This window comes from Diachasmimorpha longicaudata, chromosome 1 (assembly GCF_034640455.1).
Source record: "Diachasmimorpha longicaudata isolate KC_UGA_2023 chromosome 1, iyDiaLong2, whole genome shotgun sequence".
NCBI lineage: Eukaryota > Metazoa > Arthropoda > Insecta > Hymenoptera > Braconidae > Diachasmimorpha > Diachasmimorpha longicaudata.
The window spans coordinates 794,703-819,717 of record NC_087225.1 but is presented as its reverse complement, the minus strand read 5'-3'; the positions used below and the strand labels follow the sequence as shown (position 1 = coordinate 819,717).

Below are 25,015 nucleotides of genomic sequence, written 5' to 3'. Positions count from 1 at the left end.
CTGTGATTCAGCAAATACTAAGCTCTTTCCTGGCAAACCGCCAACTTTGTCCGGCATCCATGTACCCACGATAATCGGTCTGACTGTTTCGTGATCATGTTCCATACAAGGGCCATGATCCCCCAGGAGTCCCATTGATATCCCTGGAAATCCTGTTTATATTTTATTTAATAAATAATAGAAAAAAAATCAAAGTGAATGTATTTTGAAACATTGACTGGATAAATTTTGAAATTAAGGGTTGCAGTTGTGATGATGTAAGTTCATTGATAATAAACCACCGCAACGGTAATTGATATTCAAATAATTAACATTGTAGCATTGCAAACATTCATCCGCTACCATAAGCCTAAATGTCTCTTAGTGCTTTCCTCCCTTTTATATATTTCACTGTATTACATATATATTGATCATTTGATAGTCCTTGTCACGAACAAAGCCAACATTTTATTTATTCACCGAATCGGATATTTTTGATAAACTCGTATATCCCGTGGAATTTATTAAATTTATCGTATATTCAAAAAATTCATCGTTATATTGACGATTTAATAATAATTTTTGGGTGAATGCGTTGCATGTGATATGGGAAGATGCTATAGATTTATTTAATTCAGATCACGCGGTTGAATATTATTGTGCTCGTGAAATGGTTTCGCATAAATGACGATTGATTGCATGAATATTGTTGATATTATTTTGAATGGGTTGAGAGGATTAACTTTTTAAAAATAAATGAAAAATATTATATGAATAGGGCTGAAGGCCCTGGGACGATGGTCAGCGGCAAATTGTTGCAGGAACTTCCAACGAATTGAGTTAAAAATAAAATAGAATGATATTGCACAGGAATAAATGAGTTAATTAACTATTTAACATTTTTAGGTGTCATTTGGCTGGTTTAAGACTCGATTTAGAAGATGATGGAACATAATCAGTGTATAAAATAAATTATATTAAAGACAGTTGAGTAAAGAAAAGCTCAGGGTACTTACCAACAGCTGGAGTTGGCGGTTGACTGGATTTATAGGATTCGCCTTCGTCGGGAAGAGTCATTACCACTGGTGGCAGTACGACTATTTGATTCCACGGTACAAATACAGTCCTCGTCAGGGGCTTGAACGGGTTGCGTTGGAACTGAAGTGTCACAGCTCCTCCGCCATTGACGAGAATGTCGAACCTTGATTGAGACACGCAATTCAAGCATTAGTGTGTTAGAAGCCATTGATGATCAAACCACGAATTGGATTTTGGGGGATGAAAGGAGGGGGGGGGAGTATTTCGAGTGGACGCATTAACAGGAAGGATGCACTTGAGTGAATCCCAATGGTTAGCACGCAACGATCGATTTATTGGGAAAAATGAGGTTCGAGGGGGATTTTTTTAATTACGGGAATCATGATGAGGATTGGGGTTGAAAAATAGTTTGAACGCAAGATTATGTCTCGGCGGAAGTAAGGGCAATGACTTGGAGACTAGAAATGTTCGAGAAAAAGTATTTTCTATCCGAAATTTTAGAGCGAAATGTGGTTAATGTTGTTGTGGAATAAAATATTTATTGGGGCAGTTTTTGCCTAAATTTTTATGGTGAATAGTTGGGCAAAGCAGCTGCAAAATGATCGTTTTTTGGTTGAGATTGTCCGTTGTTGAAATAGAAAATAGAAAATAATTTTTTTAGTCAGAACGTAACGCAGTGTCTTATGAGAAAATACATATTTTCGTTATCAAAGATTAAAATCTGAATTGTTGATGATTAAACTACTAAAATAGAACTACTTTGAGAAACCAGGCAATTTCTCAATGGCGAAATAAATACATTTTTCGAGAGATTCCCATAATAATAAAATCACGAAGTATTGAATTTCGTAATTTCTCAATCAACATTAATGATCTAATCATCACGACAGCTACGGCCAGCACATTAGACCGTCGTCCCAAGGTTTAACTTCCCGAAGACATCCAAAAGGACTTAATCGGCTCAAGATATTTTTGTGCACCAGTTTCCCAGACTTATGGTACACCACCACAATATCCAGGTAATACTCTTATTGCTAGTACAGTGGTAATTACCAGCTTTCGCTATTAATCGGATCCAGTGGCTTTTGACGACGTTTACCGTAGCTTTCGCGACTGTATTACAGATCTTTCTCTCAAATACTAATCACATGATAATGGAGCCACAATCTTATCATCAAAACTCGACCGATGGGCTCCAAAATGACGGTGAAAGGAGAATATTATCACTGAGATTTGTTGACAGAATGAATTAGCTTTCCCTATGATGTGGGTCGTCTTCAGCACAATAAATATTCGTGTAATTAAGATAATAGATTTATTTCTCCTTGGAGATAAATTTAATAGATAAGCTAAGATGTCTTTTGTAAATATGTATGCGAAATGTACGTTTACTTAATACAGCAGTGTAAACCTGACGGTTTAAATGCATTAAATAGAAAAATAAATAGATACATAAATAAAAAAGGACTTATCTGTAGTTTAATGAATACGATATTACTCACCATCCGCCAGCTCGTGTCAGTGTAAATCCAAAACGTGAATTTCTGTCGACTGAAACTCGTATTCCGACTATTCCAAGTCCTTGTTCCGTAACTACTTGGCCCCTCATCACGGCTACTCGGCTGTTACAAAATTCAGATATAGCATCGCAGATACACAAATAAATTTTTAAAAATTAGTCTGATATAATATAAATTTTGCATTTGCCAACATCGAATTTCTATGATTTAATATTTAATTAGCAAAGTTTACGAGGCTGAGGGGGTGGTACTGGAGGATGAATGCCGATTCGATTTGTACATTTTTTGAATCAAAGATAAGTGAAAAAATTTTCAGCGTACAAATTGTTAGGAAGGCACTTGAAATTTCTAATGATGCACTTGTGATCTCGTTATCAAGTTTATTAAGTTTTGACTGAGGATGCTGGAGTGAAGGGCCTCCTTCCTTCGTCTCACTGTAGCGAGGGATTTATTTGTGAAGGGGCGCAAGACCAGAGAAGTGAAGATTTATTTTTAATCAAGCGGAAAAAAAAAATTCAGGAAAAATTATTTCGTCATTCCAAAATTAGACTGAGGTACAAAGAGAATCGGCATTTTTGGTGAAATGGGTTTTCACTGATGTGATTCAATATTCTCAGGCTGACTGGCGGTAAAAATGACTGATTCGAAGGGGTGAGTAAATCTCCCTGATGTTTTTCATGGTTGAAACCAGACGACACTCGAACATAATCAACGCTAGGTGATCGGAATAAATAGTTTTCACAACTGGAAACAATCGATTGTGGGGTAATGCCACTGCGAGTTGAAATATCTGAATAAATTTTATTCTCGAATTTTCTCTGGTGGAAAATTCTCATCCTCTCGGATGGTGTACGCAGGGGAAATACACGGGCTGGGGGTGAATTTTCACTGTACCAACCAGTCGGTGAGAATATTCAATCGTATGAATTATAAAATTCTTCATCCCGAGGGCATGAAGAGGGCTTTGGTCGAGGGGGGGGGGTGATTCGAGAGGTGAGAGGGTCGTGTGGAGTGAGTTTGAGTTCCATGAAGTAGAATTTCCATGCATATATATTATGTAGGTATGTATATAAATGTTAAAATTCTATGTAATGAAAAAAAAAGTATGTTCTCACGAGTATTGGATAACTGGCAAATGAAATTAGAATGTTCATATAAAAGCTTTGGTATATTTTAAGCAATCATTTGGGTGTATGCTGAATATAATAAAAATAAATGTAAATGTAGGCGATCATAAATTGATAAATATATATTGCAGTTGTAGAGTTTGTTATATATGATATGCAATTAAATAAATTTGTGGGTGATTATAATTCATGGTGCAATGGGATACATTGACTCTGAAAAAATTGATAAAAAATGGATTCATGTAAATAAAATGTGAAAAAGTAAAAAAATGAAAATATGAGGAAAATTATGAAAACAATAAACTGAGAGAATCAGTTAACGAATATTCCGAGCTCGTGGAATAATTTTTCTGTTGCATACATAACAAGCTATACAAACATTATGCATTTATATGTAGAAATATATATAATATATAGTATTCTCGAATATCGATTGGCCCCTAAGGGGCTTGATAAAAAAAATTAGGGCATGTGGGGGAGATATCGGTCTGCTTGGAGGATCATACTCCCCACTGATTGATCATCTTCCCATTAATAAATTCATTTCACCAAATTTTTATTGATTTTTATCGATAAACTCATCGGCAAATCCTTTTCGCCATTCACGGAGATGAATAACTGTGCTCTAATTATCCTCCGATTAAACTTGGAGATCAAAACAGGCCAGGGGGCACTGATCCTCCAAGTACGAGCACAGCAAAGTGGCAGGCACTGTCTTTAACTACTTTTAATCATAATCTCAAACCATAATGAACAGTAAAAAAATCGAAAAAAAAATTAACAACTGATAATTAGTATTAAAAACCACATTGAGATTATCATATTATTTTTTTTTTGTAAAAAAGACACCAACCTAGAATAAAAATTTAAAACGAAAATCAACAGTGTCTCTCATAGTTATAAATGTGACGTTTTTCGTTCGTTATGTGCTACTTTTTTTATTTCTCTCTGTTCCAGCCGTTTTTAATATTTTTTTTTTGTTTCCATTAACGAACACGACGTATGTCATCAGCAATTTTACAAAAAAAAGTTTCATTATTGCCGATAATGAGGCGCAACATGCCTCGTTGAATAATTTTTTTTTTCTGTTTGTTGGTGCTTTAATTAAATCTTCCCACTCGCTTATTTTCATCCCTGAGGCAGTTCTACTTTATTTTTCAGGGATGAAAATGAACGCTGAATTGGAGTCATTTATCGGCATGCTCATTCCTTTATTCGGAATTATTTCAAGCAGAGAAAATTGCTACTCCGTTATTTACGTCTTTTTTTGTATTTTTTTTTTGGTCTCGTGTCTATATCGAATTAGAGATAATGCTTGGAACCTTGTTCTCCGTTAATTTGGAATTTGTCAATAAGATACGGGTAATTTATCGGGTAATTGGGTTATTTGGGTAATTTGGTGTTGATTTTTTACTTGTTAATATTTGAAATCGGTTTTGCTGCGGATTGGAATAGACATGGGAGAGACAGACACAGGGGTATTGTTTGTTTTTGGTTGAGTCTTTGATTTGAGTGGAGAGGGTTAATTGGCACATTATAGACGGTGATACAGACGTAGACAAGGGACAAGGATTGAGGGTGAATAGGGGTTGTATGTATATATTTTTTCTCTCTCTTCCTTCTTTCTCTTTGAATACTCGATATTTTCATCTAGTATTTTTTCCACTTTACTGCCGATTCGTAGAATTAAAAAAAAAACATCTCTTCCTTTTGCTGATAATTTAACACAGACTGATTGCGGTGGCGTAATAATCGTGTATATTATTACCAACGAAATAAACGGAAAATTGAATAGATCTGAGTGTTATTTGGCGCGCAATACAATTATGACAGCGGTGTGTAATTAAATAAATAGTTAAATGCTAAATAAAATAGGTTTTTCACTATAGACAAGGTATCATGAGGTATTATTACACAGAATTACAAGCCTCGCAACATAAAACAGACAAGACCATGAATTTTTTTTCTCTTAATTTCATAGTTTTTTTTTTTTGTAATTTTTTCAGAGAATCTTATACGAACATTACTAATAGGACTAAGACGCACTAAGAGGACAAGAAGACAAGACATAACAAAATTATAATAACAAAGTAGAAACAACAATCTGACGACATATCACAGATAGACACAGAGAAACAGCTCGTACAATTATCGTAATGAACGTGTACGCGTGAGGGCCCGCAGCTCCGGCCACATTGATTAATTAAAATGTAAATTTTGTATTTTTATTTCCAATCAGACTGAATTAATTGACCGAATGTGATATCATCGGACGGAGAAATAAGGGTAAATGCTTCGGTGAATAAATCAAATGAATGAAACTTTAATTGTTCAACCGAAATTCAGTGAGTGATTGTGCAACGCGGACGGAGCCTCGGGGACCCGTGACAGACCGAGAGCCAAATTAAATTGTAACTGTGAAAATAACAAGCGCTCGAAGATTAGCAAAACAAGAGTAATCAATTTTTGCAAATCGTTGATTCAATACAAATGATATCAAACTAAAAATCGATGGAATAGAGCAAGAACAAGAATATTTGGAAAATAATGATTTTTCATTTGACAGAAATGATAAATGATGAGTAAATAAAGAGGCAGGCCAAAGGAATTGTTGAGCCATTACGAAAAAACATGTAAGATGAAGGTTTTAACGAGCGACGATGCAGATAGAATGGACATGAACGTAAAATAATTTTTGCATTTCTCAAGTGATTCGTTCTCTTTTTTTTTGGAAAGTTTTTCTTTTTTTTTCTTTTAGCGAGAGCTGAGCTGCAACTTACCACGGTGTAAAGGAACTCCAGAACGCACTACGTGTGGGAAAAAACCAACGAGAAGAAAGGGCGTTACCACGGTCACAGAATCCGCTTGCGCGGACAAAAAAAAAATTATACGATGCTCGTCCACAACATTGCACGCGTGGGAAAATAAACATATTCGTCATTTTATTCTTCGACCCTCGATAATGATAATTATTGAAATAATTGAAGTTACAAGAATGACTCTAGCTCTTTAATTTCCAGTCGAACTTCGACTAGAGCCGTAAATTTCCCCCTTTTCAACTTTCCCGCCAATAACAGATATTTTTCATTTTTCTGGAGCTGTTATTTCATGTCCTTTAATATATTCTTGTAAATACGAGAATCAAAAAGTTCTCTTACATTTTATTTATCAATTTTATCGTATTATTCTCCCTCGTTGCAATGCTCTGCACGTCATTACAGAAACAATAGACGTAGACACACTAATCAAGCGTACTCACTGTACACCTCACTCACTCCCATCACACATTCACATACACAAATATATTCACACAACATCACTTTAATACTCCCAAACACTCAATCATTCAAACACACGAAAATCGTTTGCTCTATTCACCCACCGAAATTCATTCCAATCAGTCACATAAACGCTCACTCATTCGTTTTACCATTCATTCAACATAGAGTGGTTACATAATGACAGACACAAGTTGGAAACTACGCAACATACAATGAAAGTAGCTAGGCGCCATCTTTTCTTGTCAAATAACAACAAAACGAAAAAGAAAAATTCGCAAATTTCAATATTCATAACTGTTGTCAATCAATTCCCGTCGGGTTTCCTCGCCGTCTCAACACTTCAACACGAGTCAACATTATCAACCCCCTCACCCCCTCATAAACCAAAAACGACGAAAAATAAACATACCAGAGAATAAAAAAACAAATTTCAAACGAAGAAGCGATACTGAAGCACCAATTCCCCAATCGATCGTCACCACTCAATAGTCTGACTAAACTCGACACCCCACTACTTCCTCCATTCACCAAAAATTATCCCTCCGCTATTTCAAATGTCCCCCCCCCCCTCTCCCTTTCTTGCAACACACGAGATAATTCCAACGTGTGAATTGAATTTAACGATAACGACGTTGTTACATTTACAATTCCACCCCCGCGGTATTCAACTTCCGTCGTACGAAAGAAAAAAAAAACTTCTTCTTCCCCCATTTCAATTTATATAGTACCACGACAATTGAAAAGTTCCATGCATCTGTAAGTGGGTTTTCCCAGTGCAACGTCAAGCGCAACGGTAGTTTGCAAAAGCCCCGTGAATATTCCACAATTTTCCTTTATTTATATTTTCTTCAAACTGTTGAATTCAAATTTCAAATCCCCGGAGAAACTTTCACCGCCCACCGTACCCTTTAATCCATTCAATTTGATTAAAATTCACGAGTACAGTTGATTGATTCTGACATTTCAATTGGCTTAACATAACCTGAGGAAATAAGCGTTGGAGAAGGGGAGCGAGATAAATAAATAAACTATACGCGTATGGTGGGCTACCGGGGGGCTGGAAAGGGGGTCGAGGGGGAGGCTTATGACCGGGATTGACCCAGCAGTTGAATCGATTCGACTAGACGCAGTCCGATGACGATAACACGACGTGTTGACAAATAGAATGCGTCGAAGCTGTCTTTTACCCCGGGAAACAACATAAACGATCGATATATACAAACGATTGTATATACCTACGGTACAACTGGAGCTTCTGTATCGCTTTTTCATTTTATTTTATATTATTTTCACTGCGGTACTACCAACACCATGTACAGATAATGCACACTGATATACATAAGTATATAATATAATATTCATATGTTAAATAATATTGATAAATCTTCTGTTGTTACACGCAGCGGTACAGATACACGACATTATACATAAATAATAAATAATGATGAATCGATTAATTTCAAACTTGTGTCTACCATGTTAGAAGTACTCGTTTGATTGACTGCAGAGCTGACAAATTAACCAAAAATGTATTATTAAAATATTTTAATTTTCACTTGAGTTAATTCGGTGATTATTGAATGGTCAGATTTTTTTTCTTGATTGATGTGTCTGCTCTGCCTCGAATCCAGCTAATTTACCATGAAAAATCCTTTCGGTATTTGTCCCGAGCATCTATCATGGATAATTTGATGATTTAATGTGCACATAGGAATGCTTAGGCCTTTTTCTATATTTTCTTTACCACTTATATTGCCTTATCGATACTTCTCTCAATACTGAATATTTTTAACTGATCAGCTAATATTGAAATTGTTACGCAAAAGCAAATGCCTCGTTGAGCATGAAATTATTACTGTAATTTAATCATTTTTTTTTCTCTGTTCAATAGCTTTTTTCTTTCCTCTGTCATTCACTTTTTGTCTCTTTTTGTACGTAACACAGAGCCATAACTCGGCTGTTGGGTGAATGGTGGTCTTGGTGATGGTAGGGTACACACATAGGGTCAAACACTAGACAAATTACACGAATCCCCCGAACGCAGGAGGCAAAGAGTACAAGTGACCGGCGGTGGGATGATAAAAAAAGTCAAAAAACTGATACAATGAAAATGATGAAAAAAAAAAATCCCACCGGGGGTTAAGGTTTTGCCACCTCGTCAACCAATGCCGAAAGTAAAGAACCGTCTCCCTCGAATCATGGTTCCTCCCTCTTTTCTCTTGTTCATCTGTCATTCTCTCTCAATTTTTTAAACTTTTTTTTTCCACCTCGTTGGATCTCCACCCTCATTACTCACCCTTGAACTTGAAAATCACCAGTTTAACTCGTGTGTGAGAGTCTGTTTGATGAAAGGACCCTCATTATCGTCGTTGACGAATAAAAAATAATTAATTTTCACGTACGTGTTATTCTCTCCCCCCTACCCCCCTTTCAATTAATTCCATTCCCACCCCCTTTCAAGTTCCTTTTATTCAACAGGAATGTAACGTCCAAATCGAATTTGACTTTGACTGTCGTCTTGCGACTCGATTCTTCAGCTCCACAAGTGCCAGTGAACACCGAGAAACGAGACGTAAAACGCATCTACTCCGAACGTTAAATAAATAACATTAAACATAATAAATGACCAGAGATGAGATAGGTCCTTTGCTCGGGGCAGTGTTACCGAGGGCCGACATCGATGCACCTGACATTCGGGGGTGGAGGGGGATGTTATCCAGGATTGGGTGAAAAAACACTGGGAATTGGATTATTTTTTTCAGGAAAATTTTGGGAAATCAAAAGAGTGGACTCCGGGGGGTGGGGCTCAGATTTTATACTGTCACCAACCACTGACGTGTGGAACACCGAGTGGTGGTAAGGGGAAACCTGTCAATTTAACATTTGTTTTTTCAAAAATTTATCAAATTAAAAATCACCCGAATGAACGTCGTTGTCACCTGACTGTTACACTCACAACGGTTATTCCTCGGAAATTTAATTAATTCATATTTAACGTATTTATCTCTATTCCCTCAAAATGAGAATAAAATATTTTTTTCTCTTTCCAGAATTATATTACCTCCATTCGTTTCTTCTATTCTCACTCCTGGCATTTTTCATTTTACCTTTTTCAACGAAATTCAAGAGCTTAGAGATATTGGCACCCAGACGGATTCCGATTATCAAAGAGATTCCCCTCCCCCCCCGGCCCTTACTCACTCCATCCCTTTTTCGTACTCACGGATTAATTCAATCGCTGTGGCAATTCGATCCTCGTATCTTTGGACGGATGCATGAGTCGACGAAGAGACGGTATTGGCTAATATCGGAGAATGAAAAAGCTCCTCGTATTTGGTTCGTGAGATTTCCTGTTTACTCGATACCCAATTTTATCAGTCAGGAATTCAATGCCACACAGAGATCGTACTAATGCTTTTGCATTTTCTCGTGGTATATTTGGTGGAATAAATTTTAACCTCGAGTTGAATTCTCGGGTGATCTCCTTCACGAGTTATTTCAGGTCTATCACTTTTCTACTATATCAATATAAAATGTTCATTGAATTTATTCCACGTAAATAATGAACCACGAATAAATACTTAACTCTTTAACATATTTTTACAATAAAATTTTATTCTCGTATTCCCGTTGTGAGTGCTTTGAGTCACGTATAAACGACGGCATAATTTGATTATCTTGTTAATATCCCATGAATTATCAGGTATTATTCGTCGTAAAACGTCGCGTGTCTCGAACATTTAACTGTTCCAAAGTAGTTTTAACAACATAAACGCGAGGTTTTTTTTTTTAAATTCTTTAAAGAAACGTTTCAAGGAATTGGGTTGGGCTTGAAGGAGAACTATGTAAATTTCTCCCAGAATTAAAACCGTCAACTCCTAGAGCACAAGATGTTTCTGAGCATAGCATTATTACCTACTTAATCCCTCGATTAAAAAAAAGCTTTTCATTGTAAATTATTTTCCTACTTATTTCCTTACTCGTGTTATTACTTTTAATCTGAATTAATGTGAATAGTCGATCCTACCTTTCACCGTATTCGTCTGTGTGGGCGTAACTCTGGACACTGTTCTCCTCGATGAGGAACTTTACTCGTTGATAAAATGAGGCTGTTACACTCGGTGGCTGTTTACGGAAGAGAACTTCAACAGGATCACTACTGACCAGACACATGAGGTGTTTGGCGCACGTTGGATGAGAACAACATTCGCTATCGAAGCAATCCACCATACCATCTATGAATAAATTGACATTGTAGATGACTGCATGAAGATTCTTGTCAGAGAGATTAATTTAATGGGGTCTTTGTCTTGCTGTGATATCTGCCAGACGGAGATCGTTAAATAAATATAAAGGATCACTATAAACGGGGAACTACGCTTGAAGTAACAAATAAACTCAAGGAGCTTGTTAATTAATTAATTTCAGACTGTATTTCATTATTTTTGCTGGTTCAGGAAATCCAAATACTTTGACTCATTTTTCTCCAGTGAGATGCTTGTCTTTTGTAATCAAAGACTAGACGCTCCATTTGATATCCTATGACTTTAGGACTTCCGATAATTCGCGATGATTTTATTATTAAAATTTTTCAAGCTCGAATTGATTAACGGATTCCTCTTTGATATTGCCCTGTTTTTATCCGTTTCTCACGAATCATCTCCCACATTTAGCTCACCTTATCAATTAAACTCTACTAAAACCATTAATGAACTATTTTCTAGACTAGAATGCAATGAATATGAAAGTCTCTGTGAGCCTCAACAGTTTCTGACCCATTACCACATGATGACCCTAAGCACTTGATAAAAAAAATAGCAAAAAATGTATTGTCTCATCACTACTCCCTGAGGATGCCGATCTCCAAGGGATAAACACTTGAACCGAAATTGTTAATTCAATTGTTCATTCAAACACTGACTGTCAAGTGCTGAAAAAAATACCAGCGCGTTTACGTTTAAAGGTGATATTTCCCTTCAATTGAATACCAACGAACTCCATTAGCTTTCAAATGTCAGCAAGGTTGAATCAGCAAAGTAAATATCAAACAGATAAATTCCCTCAATTCAAATGAATATCACTATTCGTTGAAATGATACCATTGTAACAACAAACACATATACCATTGTCATTATCAAGTTGATCACTGCATTCCATCTCAAGTCCAATACTGCAATCCCTGCCGGCCCATCCAATTGCACAATCGCACTTCCATTCGCCATCATGAAGTGTACATCGTCCATGTCTACTGCAACCATTCTCACAACCAGCTAGAAAAATAAAGCAAAACAAATCATGAGTATATCGAGAGTTACGATGCCAATGAATATATTCAATGCAGTAAACTGTAACCACGAGTTGATAATAGTGACTGCCATTCGCATGTTGAACTTTATAATACTCTAAAATGCCTTTATACACTCACTCAGAGTACAATGGCGGCCATTCCAGCCTTGGCTGCAGACACAAGTGCCGTTTTTGCACTGTCCATGCTCAGCACAGCGGGAATCGCACGGTTTCTGATCGCATTTGGTGCCCGTCCAACCGTCGTGGCATCTGAAAAAAGAATTCAAAGGTCGTGGATAAATCATGGAGTAAGAATGAGATGGTTCTGAGATAATTTTAGTGAAATCTGCAGACGTCCGGTTGTATTTATCGGGTAAAATCCGATGTTCGGATCACAGAGAGAAATAGTCGGTAAAAATGACGGAACTGGTCACGTGATCCATAAGGGGATGGTATTCTTTGGTAGTTTTTGGAGGAACAGAAAATAATAGTTCTGTAACCATCAGGAAATATTCTGGACTGTCACGGAAATAGTACGAAAAGGACACGTAATTTACTCGGAACGAGGAAAATTTAGCTGGAAATTTCTGGACACTGCATATTTTTTACGGAACTGGTGGGGGATTTTTACGGCCTAGGATGCGGAAATTTTCATGAGCGGGCGAGACTCGCGACTCATGCATTGTCAGGTTATCTAGGTGGAGGGGGAAAACATCGCTGGGGCTGTTGGCGGGAAATCGGATTTTGCGGGGTGTCAGGAAACGTTTGAATAAATTAAAAATTGAAGTTATAATGACGGATCGAGTGCTAAATTATGAGTACAATTTAAACTCTTTTATGCAGCAATAATTATATTCTAAGTTGAAACACAATCCTATTGCTGGCTTTATCAAACATTCTCATCCTCCATTCTCTTGTGTAGCAAGAAACTGTTTGTCATGTGTCTTGTGTTTGACTTGTCTCCAATACCTGCGATCTTTCAAGTGCAGTCGTTAATTGGTCTCTTTTTTTGTTTTGAGTTTTTTACAGTTCAGTTAACTATAATGAGGATGATTTAGTCTACGCGAGATGAGCAGCACCCTATGACTCGCCGCGTCAAAATATATAATTAAGATGAGTTATTCATGTTAACTTGTGTTCGATATTATTATTTTTGCATATTGTTTCTAAATGGCAATTAAAAAAATTTACTTCTATTGATTATTCGTATATCCTCAGGTTTTTGCTCATTCCTTATTAATTTTCTTTGCTATAAAAAAAAGCAGGTACGTAAAATCCTCCTCCCCCTGAGTCATGAGACAGATGAGTCATTTTTACGGAACCCTACGTAAAGTTTATAGGACAGAAACGTAAAATTTCACCTCAAATTTATAATTTTTATTGAATTTTACTTCGCATCCGGATTACCCTTGGATTCGTAATTTTTACGTTTCTTTTCTGGTACTTTTTACTGACTATTTCTCTCCCCGGAGAGATGACATTTGGCTTTTATGAAACGAGATCGTCCGCGCGTGCTACGCACGCGCCATCTTTTCCAAATCATAAGAATTGAAAACTCTAGAAAATGAATGCTCTTATTCTATCTTCGAAGTTAAAATTAAAACTCATGGAAAAAGACAATTGGGAAAATCTTAATATATTTCGATTGCTCTAAGATTGCATATACTATACAGTGCGAGGCAGCATACGGTATACAGAATCGAGAACATTTCCGCAAATTCGAGATTTAGCTATAATAGCGACAGCAATCAGTCAAGTCAGGAAGAGGGCGTTCTTAGTCTCATAATAATCTAATCTAATAATTAAAGATTTTCTAATTATTTGTGAACATCAAATTATGCGATTGAGATTATTTATTCCCTTCACATAACCAAGAACATCGCTGCTTGCGAATTTTTTTTCGTGAGTAGTAGTGCAGGAGACATTGTTGCCGCACTAAGGTGTATACCTGCGACTTACAACCGTAGGGAAGGTTCAAACTGAATGTCTGCAAAAAAATCGCGTTTTAAATTTTTATTAATGAAACCATTAACTCCAAACCTATGCCACTTGCGTTCAATAAACATTTACAGGAGTGGGACGGATTTTGAAATGAAAACAAAAATAATGTTCCAACAATTATAATTGACATTACAACATATGTTAAGAACTATGAACAAACATTAACATGAATACATCCTTTGTATCACTTATCTGTGATTCCGGAGAGCTTTATCTACTTTAATCATAAAATTAATTAGTCTTCAGTTTTCTCTGTTATATATAAAAAATACAAATGTTTAGTAATACTTTTTCTTCAAAAACAGGGCCATATATTGAAATAAATTCTGAATAAATACTAATGTTCATGAATAGATTATTATAATTCCATCTGTTTTGGTTGTTAAAGCTAAATGAGTATTAACGTTACTGCTATGAAGTTGGCAGTCTTTAAAAGTAAAAAATCAGATTCTTAAAGAGCTCAAGCTTGTCAATGTTTCATTTTTGTGTAAAAAAATAACAGTATTAAACTTGTTATAGAATTCAATTTTTGCGTAAAAAAATAACAGTGTTAAACTTGTTATAGAACTCAATTTTTGTGTGAAAAAATAACAGTTTAGAACTTGTTATAGAAAAAATTTTCAATTTTGCAATTGAACTTCCAGAGTAAATAGCCCGTCATTAAAGCTATTCAGCTTTCAGTTTCTGAAACAAAAAAGATTATCTGTTCTTAATAACTGTTTAATGAATGATTCAATGCATTTTCATTTATATTTCCATAGAAAATTTTTTTTATTAATGTTCTAATGAAAATATTATACTGAATTCTGCTTGAAACTAAGCCAACATTAGATGAAAATATTGCAATATTCTCTTGCATTGAAGGGAGAATAGTGAAAAATTAAAAGTAATTAAATTTGGATAACCATAACCATTAATAAAAAAAAGTACCTTATTCGCGACGTCCATCGCCTCTCCAGATGCAGATTCAGCTGCCCCTCGTTTGAGAATGAGAGGAGGTGCTTCGACAGCATCATCCAACTCATCTTCATTGAGGGCTACATCCTCAGTCAGGACTGCAATGTCATCCATGCTGTTAATATTCAGAACAAAACCATCCCCACGACAATCAACTCGACCTTTAATGGTCATTTTGATTCCCTCGATCAAATCTTCTCTCGGGATGTATGTTACCACATGAATGGTCATGCGATGAACCCTTGTACAAAACATGCCAGATCCATAACTCGAACCACTTACCGTGGTAATGCTTCTGAATGGCTCTTTGAGCCATCCAGTGATCTGGACTGGCCCGCGAGCAGCACAAACGTTCTCCATCTCAATTTTTTATATGAGATGACCTTCGACCTTCCATTGTCAGCTCCATTCGTAATGTTAAATGTGCCAAAGATGTCGAAAGTGCTCCTACGTGCAAATTGAAATTCTTTGTCGCTCACAGTGTCCGTTGATCGCCGATACTGTGGATTGGCCGCTTTAATAATCCCTCCAGTGATTTTTATTATCTAAAAAGTAAAATTTCAAATTTTTCATATATTCTCATAGATATTCATACAGATATTCGCATAGATATTCATATAGATATTCATTTTGTTTCCAAAACAGAAAACTGACCTAGAAAACTGAACTGGGCATTTATGTTATTTATTCGTTGATATTTTTTTTCCCTCAAGGTTCCCTACAAATAAATAACGTACGTTCTTACGTTCATTTATTTGCAACGAACCTATCGGGAAATATTCGATAATTTCGGAGCTCTTGTGGTATTATATGCGATAATTTTTTCATAATTCTGCGGGTAGGCTATATATAAAAAAAACAAACGATAACTTAACCAAATAAACCTCTCTTCATTTCATGGCACAATTCTCTTTGCCGAAATTTGGATAGGAAAAATAATCTCCTGAATACCACTCGAGCTTCAACATTATCGAGTATTTCCCTCTAGGTACCCTACCACTCTTGTGGTATTATATGTGACAATTTCACTTTTTTTCTTTTTTAATGGAAATCACCTGTACCTGATACATCTTGATCTCATCCTTGTATTTGAGAGCATCATCCCCCGAGCAAAGTATGCGAACCCTTCTGCCATCATTGTTATTTAAAATGCACTTGTAAATCCACTTAGATGGAGACTTTGGCAACTCTCTCAGGCCTTCAATGCAGTCGACGTAGCCGATGATTTTCCTAAGAAAAAAAAAATGAAATTACTCTCCGAACACGTGTCAATGATAGGTTATGATGATTGAATGCATAATAAATTTTTGAAATATGTTCATTTTTTAAAAATAATAATAGGAATACTTACATGAGTGTAGCTGCAACATTGAAATGATCAATGGCTCTGTTGGTCGTATATTTAATAGGTGGAGATGTCATGATGTTTCACGATTATAAATTATCTCCTTTTTATAATAGGATAAAAACACTCAAACACGTTGCCAAATGTGATGGTTTTTACCGGTTCATTTGTTCCAGCCCAATGTGCGACTAATATAATCGACAGATGTCGCTTCGGTTTCTGTCTTACGCTTACGCATTTTCGAGATATTTCTTCGAGAAATATCGATATCGATCTGTACACGGGTCTCCTTTTTATAATAGGACATTGATACTAACTTGCATTGGCCCTGCTCACAGGAGCCATGTGGACCGCATTGAAGTGCACATCTGGGCTGAGAGCAGTCGAGACCGGTCCAGTGATCGTCGCATATGCACTGAGCAGTTTCTAAATCATAGGAGCCATGTTCAGAACATCCTGGAAGACACTTGTATACTCTTTGGTCCACCTGATCACATCTCTCTCCTTGCCAACCGGCTTTGCAGTAACATTTTCCAGCAACACAGGCCCCATGACTACTGCAGGATGGATCGCGACAGTCAGCTGTGAAAAATGAAAATATTTTTATGAAACGACGTAAAGAGATTTTTCCAGAATCTCCAGAGAGCGACCGAGAATGTCACAAGATGATGGGGTATTTTATATTGAGAGACAACTGCACTGACATATAAAATATTGTTACGAATTATAATCCTTCCCTTTCGAATATCTTCGTATTCCTTCTTTCATTAAAATCTCTCCTTCCATTTCTATCTACATCAAACAAATTATTATGAATGGAGTTTAAATTGCAAATCAATAGCTTTTATTGATCTCAAATCTGGATAAACTCCACCACAATTTGCCCAAAACTTCCGTAATTAACAATCCAAAAATTTCTTTACACATGATCCGCAGTGATCATATCCTGGCAAAGTTTCTCATTTATGTTTCCCCAAGTGAGAAAGCCAAACATCTTCCTTCATTTTAATCCCTTCAAAAGTAACTTCTTCTACTGAAACTTGACGGTGTAGTATATTTTGGGTTAATATGTCTCATGAGAAGTAGGAAAAGTTCACAACATAAAAATTAAAATTCCTATTTGAAAATATGTTACATCCCCGAGAAGCCGAGCCACAAGAACCTATTCCATCGGATTGTAAGGAGGTGGTGGGGGATGGGGGTGGTGGGGTTTCATACAGTTAGATAACTGGAAAAGTTGCTGTCACGGCTGAGTATTCGTGCTGTAGAGCCGTTGGAGCCGGTGCTCATGCTGATTACAGAGAGGTCTCGAGTCGAATGAATGGGCCAACTTTTTAAATTATGACTGAGCCACAAACCCGTGTGTTTTCTCTCCCTCTTGAGCGCACAATTTCTAAATCTGTCAGTGACATGAATTAAACTTATTATCAAAGTATCTCTTAGGTAAAGTTGAAGAGGGCTCAGTAGGTAATTCTGGTATATCGTTGTATCTGTGCCATTAATTTCTCGTCATTGTCATGGATCCTGCACGGAGAGAAAAAATCTGTGAATTGCTATAGTGTGATACCGATGAAAATTACTGTGACGCCTTTGAATCTCGGCACAAATTGTGGTCTGAGAAAAATGAGGCTTAGAAAAACTTCTACATCGGTCTCATAACAATTCAAAGTCTAATGGGCGACGAAGAGATGGACGTTAAATAGCTAATGCAACAGGTCCTATGACGGAGCTGAACGTCGGCAGTAATCGGATATATTCGGCGCTCATCGTTAACCAATCATGAAACAGTCGACCATAAATTGCTGTGCGGCACAGTAAAAAATGAAGAAAGGCACGGTAAAATAAACTGATCTAGATGGGAATTTTGAAATGATTTTTAACAATTTTTCATTGAAACTTTAAAAAATGATAAACCTACAAATTTTCTAACACATTCCAGTATTCTAGTATTTTTCATCTCGATTCTAGTGCCCCTCACAGTAATTTCTCTGCGATTTTTCTCTCCCTTTGTATAGAATCGATAAACTATGATGCAGGGACCATTTTCGGGGTCATAGGTACCAGTAAAAAGTGACTTCTGGATAACATCCGAGGAACAGTGATACGTATGAGGAGAATTTACGGAATATTTATGGTAATTGAAGGTGGAAAATCCTGGATATCCATGTAGCCATATGTAAATTCAACGTTACCAGCAAAAGCCCTCTCCACTTAGCCAAAAGCATTAATTATAGGTTTCACGTTGCACAGAGACAACAACTGTGCTACAGCAACGGCGTATACCCTTGTGGCTGCAGTTATCCCTTTACTCATAATATCTTTTGAATCTACACGGCGTTATTCACCGAAGAAATCTCAGTACAAGTGGGAAAAACGACGACGACGAGACAGGACGTGCGCTTGAGTTATGAGATAATTAATGATGTCTCGGGGCCAAATTGTGGCGGAATGATATCCGGTGCGGGAATAGATCTCACAGCGACGGTACAGCAAGTGAAGGCCCATCGATGGACCATCAATCTCGTCAATTCAATGTCCAGGGACTATCGGTGGGATTAAAAAAATTAATCGAGGGAAAAAGGTAATTCTTTTAATTAACCCCGAGACTCATTCATTTTTTTTCCTCTTCATCACCTCGCTTTCGCTAGTCAGGGAAACTTCCCGAAAATAGAATATCCAGTGAATGTTACTCACGTTCTTCACAGAACTGTCCCTTCCATCCGGGGTTACAGACACAAGAGCCCCTCACGCACTGTCCGTGCTGATTGCAATCGGGGACTTGGCAATCACCAAGCGGAATATCGCACTCGGCACCCTTCCAGCCTTCCTCACAGTGACAGACACCACCTCCATACTGTCCATGGGATGAACAGAGCACCGGACAGACACTTTTACTGCAATCGGCTCCCTGTGGAGTGTAACAAGACGTGATAAAAAAGAGGAACGAAATTAAATAAAAGGAAATTTCATTCTACGATTTTTTGTTACATTGATGGAAAATTTTGTTTTTCAATTCCATTACAGGGCATTGAGGACGTTAACAAGGGGTGAGTCACATGGAATGATTATTTGAATGTATAAGAGATTGTTTATTTAATACGGGTGAAAAGTTTTGCGTGAATTTTCCGGTTGAATGTAGTATCTTGAAAAATCAAAAATCATTAAGGGATTTTATTTAACGTTCTATGGAACATGTCATGCTCGAGAGTAATAAGATTGTCATCAGAGAAAGCTGTTGGAGTATTTAGATGTGTGGAATGTGTGAGATTAATGAACAATGAATGAGTGAACTCTTTGTTATTAGATGTTTGTGCACGTGTGGAAGAATGTGACTCTAGTGGACGTTAAGATTTGTTTAGACGCTAAGACTTTAATGTATTTTATTTGTTTGTTCAAAATAAGGAATGCAAGGAAAAGGAGATGTGTGTGTCGGGTATGACAGATTTATGTTAGCTGTATTTCGAGTTTTGAGGATTTTTTGTAGGACAATGGTGAGTGTTGTCCAGCCATGTGGGATCACTCATGGGACAGACCCTGTATTGTTTAAGGACTCAGTGAAGAAAACGCGCAATAAAAGAAAAGGACAGAAGACAGGGCATTTTCGGGTGTGAGCTGCGGTATGAGTTTAGTGTGTTTTCAGTTTAAGTTGTGACCTGACCGCGGACGCGTGAGGATATTCGTCTCATCCTCCTAAGATAATTTTTACTGTGTGATTTTATGATATTCTGTAACCCTTTGTAAAATAAATTAATCACTTATCCTTTTAATTTGATATTGATCCTACAGATGTATTCGTAGAATTATTTTCGGAGAGAATAGTGGTTATAAAAACGAATCGGTATAGAAGGCTCCAGAGAGTCTCCACACAGTTCATATAAACCTAAATAATTATTTTATAGGAAGAAAGAACGGAGTTCGTTCATTATGGGACGAATATTCTTTTGGTCTTCGTAAACAGTTTCTTATTTTCTAGTGAAATCTGGAGAGTACAAACGTTTCTTCCTCGTACCAATAATAAAATAAAGAAATTATAATATTAAATGTACTACTATCACTTGTAAACTATTTACTATACAATCAAGATATTCATCGTTACAGCGCGAATTCGGTCTCATTAACTCAAAAATCAATAACCAACTCCCCCCAACATTTAATGTTTTTTTCCAGCAGTGTAACGTAATCCACAAATGAGTAATTCTTGAGGTATGAAATAACACACCTGATAGCCATCCATGCAGTCGCATTTGCCCAAGTAACACGATCCTCTCCCTGAGCAGTCGTTTGGACAAGTTGTGGAGACGCCTTCGGCTTCAGTGATAATTAAGGTAACTTTGTACGGCTGAAGTTCGTCATTATAAACAGACAGGAACCATCTACCAGTATCGAGATATTGAAGTAAACTAACATTAACCAACATTGGTTCGTGTATTGTTCTCTTCAGCAGCACATGTTCGTAAACTGTTCCATCGTTCTCATGATTCACATCGATATCCTCAGAATGTAGGACTGATTCCTCCATGAAGCTAACAGCCCCAGGTACAACTTCACGTTTCAATCTTTGATCAACTCTACCACCACGTACAAATTTAACAAAGTCGTACTGCGTTACACTCGGTGCAACATTTCGTCTACCGTATACAGCAAAGTTGGCACCCCAGGGTAACGTAAGATTGAGCCTTATGAAGGCTGGCTGTTTGTTATGGAATTCTGAGTTCCAGAAGTGATATGCCGGTATAACAACTGAATGTGCAACATTGTATGCTTGTAATTCGAGAACAGCGGGCCATTGTTGGGCTGATTGCTGGGTCTGCGGGTCACTCTGTTGCTCACTACTGTCAGATGCACTTGAGTGCTCTGCTGTACTCGTTGGCAGTGATTCTGGAATACGAGAATGACATTCTTTAGTCTATTCGGGGAGATTGGGTTTCCTGGGACTCTTTTTGTGGATGTAACGTACAGCAAAATGCATTGAAATGCTTTTGTTGAGAAAATTTGATATCTTTGCGAGATCGCATTTCTGGAGAGGAAAATTGGAAATGAGATGGGAACGGAGACTCATATATTTCCAGAGTGGTTGAATAGTTTTCTGTAATTATCAAATTTGTTCATTGTGTTGGATGGAGATGATTTTTTCTAAATTAAATTTTTCTTGCGGCAAAAATATAATTTACATTATTTCAGTAGTGAGGTTCTAAAAGGAGGTAAGTGAAGTTATCTGTGAGTCGAATTTTTGAGCGATATCTGGGAATTTAACAGAGATAGGGAAATTTTTATCATGACATTTGTTGTAGCTTTCAATTTTCTCCAGAAAAAATGTTCAGATAAAAATTTTTCTATCTCTCCTAGATGTTCAGATATTGAGCGGAAACTGGTCAGAGGTCAGAACTGAATTATCTCGTTTTACTTCATTATTGATCTGGTGGTCATAAATAGATTAGTGATACGATGGCTTCTTGATGAGTAATGTAGAATGTATATGTATATTACACGTCCATCTTATCAACTGTTTCTCAGAAATTTGTAAAAACCTCGAAAATTGAGCAGATATCGATCATAATTTGTGACATCTCACTCACCTTCAGTTGGCATCTGAGTGGATATGGGATCATGAATGTTGGTGTTCTCATGAGTTACTGTTCTCACATCTTGATCTAGGATGCAGTTGGCGTTGTCGATTGGTCGCATGGAGCTCACGGCTGTAAATATAAATTAGTGATTAAAGGGGATGGTTATCTCGTCGAGGGATCATTGAGGCCATATGTTTAGACGATCTCACAGGGTTTATTTTAAGTATCAAAGCCACCGAATACGTGAATATTCCGTACATCCATCGTGATGAAACTATTAGTCATTTGAAAGGGTTGAATCAAGAAAATTATCTCTGGTTTATGCCTCCAATCTCGTCAATCTCCTCAAGATTAAAACATCAACTCAGATGTTATCGAACTGTACGCGACGTTTTACGTCTAAAAAATTTGCAGATGCAACTGATAAAAAAGATCCCAAATTTATTTTTGAATATTTGAAAGACTGATTTACGAATCTAAACCCAATTTGGCCGTAAAGTAAAAATGTAAAATAGTTAATGACAGGAAAAAATATTTTAAAAATCAGATGTTCCCCCCAATCATATCGAATTTCACCGTTCGTCGAGTGACTGGGGAAAACTGATGCATCCCAGAACACGTCTTAAATGACTAAGTAAAGATAATTCCGGAGATTAGTCCTTATACTAATGGATTGTGACGTGAAAGACCGTCTCTTCCACTCAAAAACGTCTGGACCCGCCAGTCCCGGTCCTCCTTTTTGACTCTAACCAAAGCCCTCGACTAAAAAAAATCATTTGGACTTGACACTTCAGTCAATCGAAAAATCCAATCGTTCAAACCCACCAAAAGAAGGTCATTGTGTACAGTATCGTTTGCCGCCAATACTGAAGAGTGGAAAAACCCCACGAGGAAATAAAAACAAAAATCACCCCACTGTACTCGTGAATTTTGCGAAGCATACAATTCGTGAAATAAAGCTACACATTTCAGTCGACGCGTGAGAATCCGACTGTTTCAATTATTTCTCACTGGACCATTTGGAAAATTTTTACGCGATAAAATTGTCAATCTCGAGCGCCATTTGCCTGACTGACTCGTTTTTTACTCAGCATTTATCTTTCTTTTTTCCGTTTGTCTCGAAGTTTTTTTTTCTCTGCACTCTATTTCCATTTCACTTCCATCAGTGGGACTGAATAAATTTTTTCACTCGATTCAATTTGATTTTATTACATTTATGTAATAGTCTGTTTGAATGAGAGAATGGAGAATGTAAAACGAGAGGGGAATTACGAGAGTGATGAACTAATTCCACGTTTGGTCGAATTGACTATCAAGGGGATTTTATTTTCGTGATACAGAGAATGATGGACTTTTATGAGTTGAGTTCTCTTTGGGTTATGATGATTAGATCGGTTTTATTTGTATTGAAATGAGGCATTCGGAATTTTATTGGATTGGAGGAGTTCGCGAAGCACAACTCAATGTTTATTTTTCAGTCACGAAATTCGTATGAACTGTCATTTAATAGTTTTGTGACAAAATGTTGTTCAACTAAATTGATTAGTTTCACTGAAGTTTGGAAAATAGTAGAATAATTAGTTAATTAGTAGTTATTTAAATTTATGAATAATATTAGGAATTCACCTACTGAACATTTACAATAACTTACAATTTATGATTCTGCCAATATCCTTTCCACTGGAAGTAGAATAAATTTCTCCAAGATTTATGTGCCCTCCAGCTTTGAAAATTCATTAAAATTGACAGTCTCATCAGAATTTCTAACATTCATTCCTGTTTCAGCGCATTTAATATGAGCAGTACATCCACTTGGACTTTATAAATAAAAAAAAAATAAAACCTCCACATTTATCACTTCACTCAATCATATAATTCATTAAAAATTCCCATAAACACAACCTTGCATTAATTTTCCGACCCCATTAAATGAAAATACTATTTTTATAGAGCTTTTCCTAAAAACTGACCAATTACTTGACGAAAAAATAAATCCAAAATTCATAATTCCATAATTTTAGTAGTTTTTGACTGCCTATGAAATTGATTACCTCACTCGAAAGAACTTTTCCCATTTCCCAAAACCCTCTCACTAGATTTTATTCTCCCAAATGCCGGGGTAATTCATCCCTTGAATATGAAATTTCACCTTCACCACTGAATTCAAAACACACACATCACCTTCACATTCCCAAAAAACTTCCGGGCTTTGATATTTCATGTTTACCAACGTGGTGAACTTCCCTGGGTAGAAAACTTTCCTCCAGAAGTAAGAATGAGGATTCTCTCCAAACTCGCGCCATGTCGGAGGAAATGGAACGAACTCGAGCATTAAGTGAAATAAAAAAAACCCCATTCGCTAAGATAGTGGGACCACAAACCCTTCCACCATGTCCTCATTCGCTTTTCAACATGGACGTTATATATCGGTTCGCAGAAATCCACAGCACGATCATTCCCTCCCCCCACGGGGAATATCCGTGTGCTATGTCCAGTCGTTATGTAACTATCGTTGAAATTGAGTTGCAGTGGACTGTGAATGACCTTATTCGGTGGTTCGCCCAAGGGTGCCTCAAGCCATTGGTATCTCGCAATCTAGCGTTATCGTCACAGGGTATAACCACCTCGTCAACCCGCTGGTCCACCCCCCCCCCCCGGCCCGCCAACATCTCGTCCTCCTCATCATCCCCGATCAAAATCGACTGACGACAAATTCGATACAAATGCAATGCTTGAGGTATTAGAGAATTTTTCAAGAGAACCGGAAATTAGAGAAGTAGATGGTACCGGGAGAGAATTTCTTTGGTCAAAGTCACCCTTCTGAGGGTTAAAGATGCCACGTAATTTGAGGAATTTAAAAAGTAAACTTTTTCAGGAAAAAAATAAAATCGAATGTTTAAATTGCAAAAATTCA

At 36.9% G+C, this 25,015-nt stretch overlaps 2 protein-coding genes across 7 annotated transcripts in view; both read right to left on the bottom strand.

The window, feature by feature from the left end:
- Positions 1-25,015, bottom strand: part of Ten-a (Tenascin accessory) — a 505,103-nt gene that overhangs the window by 9,713 nt on the left and 470,375 nt on the right. For 3 of the 4 annotated variants that reach the window (XM_064132440.1, XM_064132422.1, XM_064132449.1), the window contains 11 exons: positions 22,111-22,230; positions 20,754-21,412; positions 19,229-19,442; positions 16,852-17,116; positions 12,371-12,501; positions 12,069-12,215; positions 10,973-11,180; positions 6,445-6,471; positions 2,520-2,639; positions 996-1,180; positions 1-152 (listed from right to left, as the gene is read on the bottom strand). In XM_064132440.1, coding sequence (XP_063988510.1) covers positions 1-152; positions 996-1,180; positions 2,520-2,639; positions 6,445-6,471; positions 10,973-11,180; positions 12,069-12,215; positions 12,371-12,501; positions 16,852-17,116; positions 19,229-19,442; positions 20,754-21,412; positions 22,111-22,230 — 2,228 coding nt within the window. The remainder of the gene's footprint in view (positions 153-995; positions 1,181-2,519; positions 2,640-6,444; positions 6,472-10,972; positions 11,181-12,068; positions 12,216-12,370; positions 12,502-16,851; positions 17,117-19,228; positions 19,443-20,753; positions 21,413-22,110; positions 22,231-25,015) is intronic. The other variant, XM_064132430.1, reaches the window with a different exon arrangement.
- On the bottom strand, positions 13,740-16,838 carry LOC135168404 (uncharacterized). Of its 3 annotated transcripts, XM_064132537.1 has the most exons (5): positions 16,541-16,838; positions 16,251-16,419; positions 15,472-15,734; positions 15,163-15,287; positions 14,901-14,916 (listed from the first exon to the last, which is right to left on the bottom strand). In XM_064132537.1, exons 1-4 carry the CDS (start codon positions 16,609-16,611, stop codon positions 15,278-15,280), a joined length of 513 nt encoding a protein of 170 aa, XP_063988607.1. In that variant the 5' UTR covers positions 16,612-16,838; the 3' UTR covers positions 14,901-14,916; positions 15,163-15,277. The 3 variants fall into 3 exon arrangements, with proteins under 3 accessions (XP_063988615.1, XP_063988607.1, XP_063988623.1); XM_064132545.1 differs by lacking the exon at positions 15,163-15,287 and having other exon boundaries at positions 13,740-14,916; XM_064132553.1 differs by lacking the exons at positions 14,901-14,916; positions 15,163-15,287 and adding an exon at positions 15,844-15,907 and having other exon boundaries at positions 15,563-15,734.

Coding starts and splice junctions, on each gene's coding strand:
- LOC135168404 (XM_064132537.1), bottom strand. CDS start 16,611: ATGACATCTCCACCTATTAAATATACGACCAACAGAGCCATTGATCAT. Junction 16,420..16,540: donor AATGTTGCAGCTACACTCAT/GTAAGTATTCCT, acceptor TTTTTTTCTTAG/GAAAATCATCGGCTACGTCG. Junction 15,735..16,250: donor ATGAGATCAAGATGTATCAG/GTACAGGTGATT, acceptor TTTACTTTTTAG/ATAATAAAAATCACTGGAGG.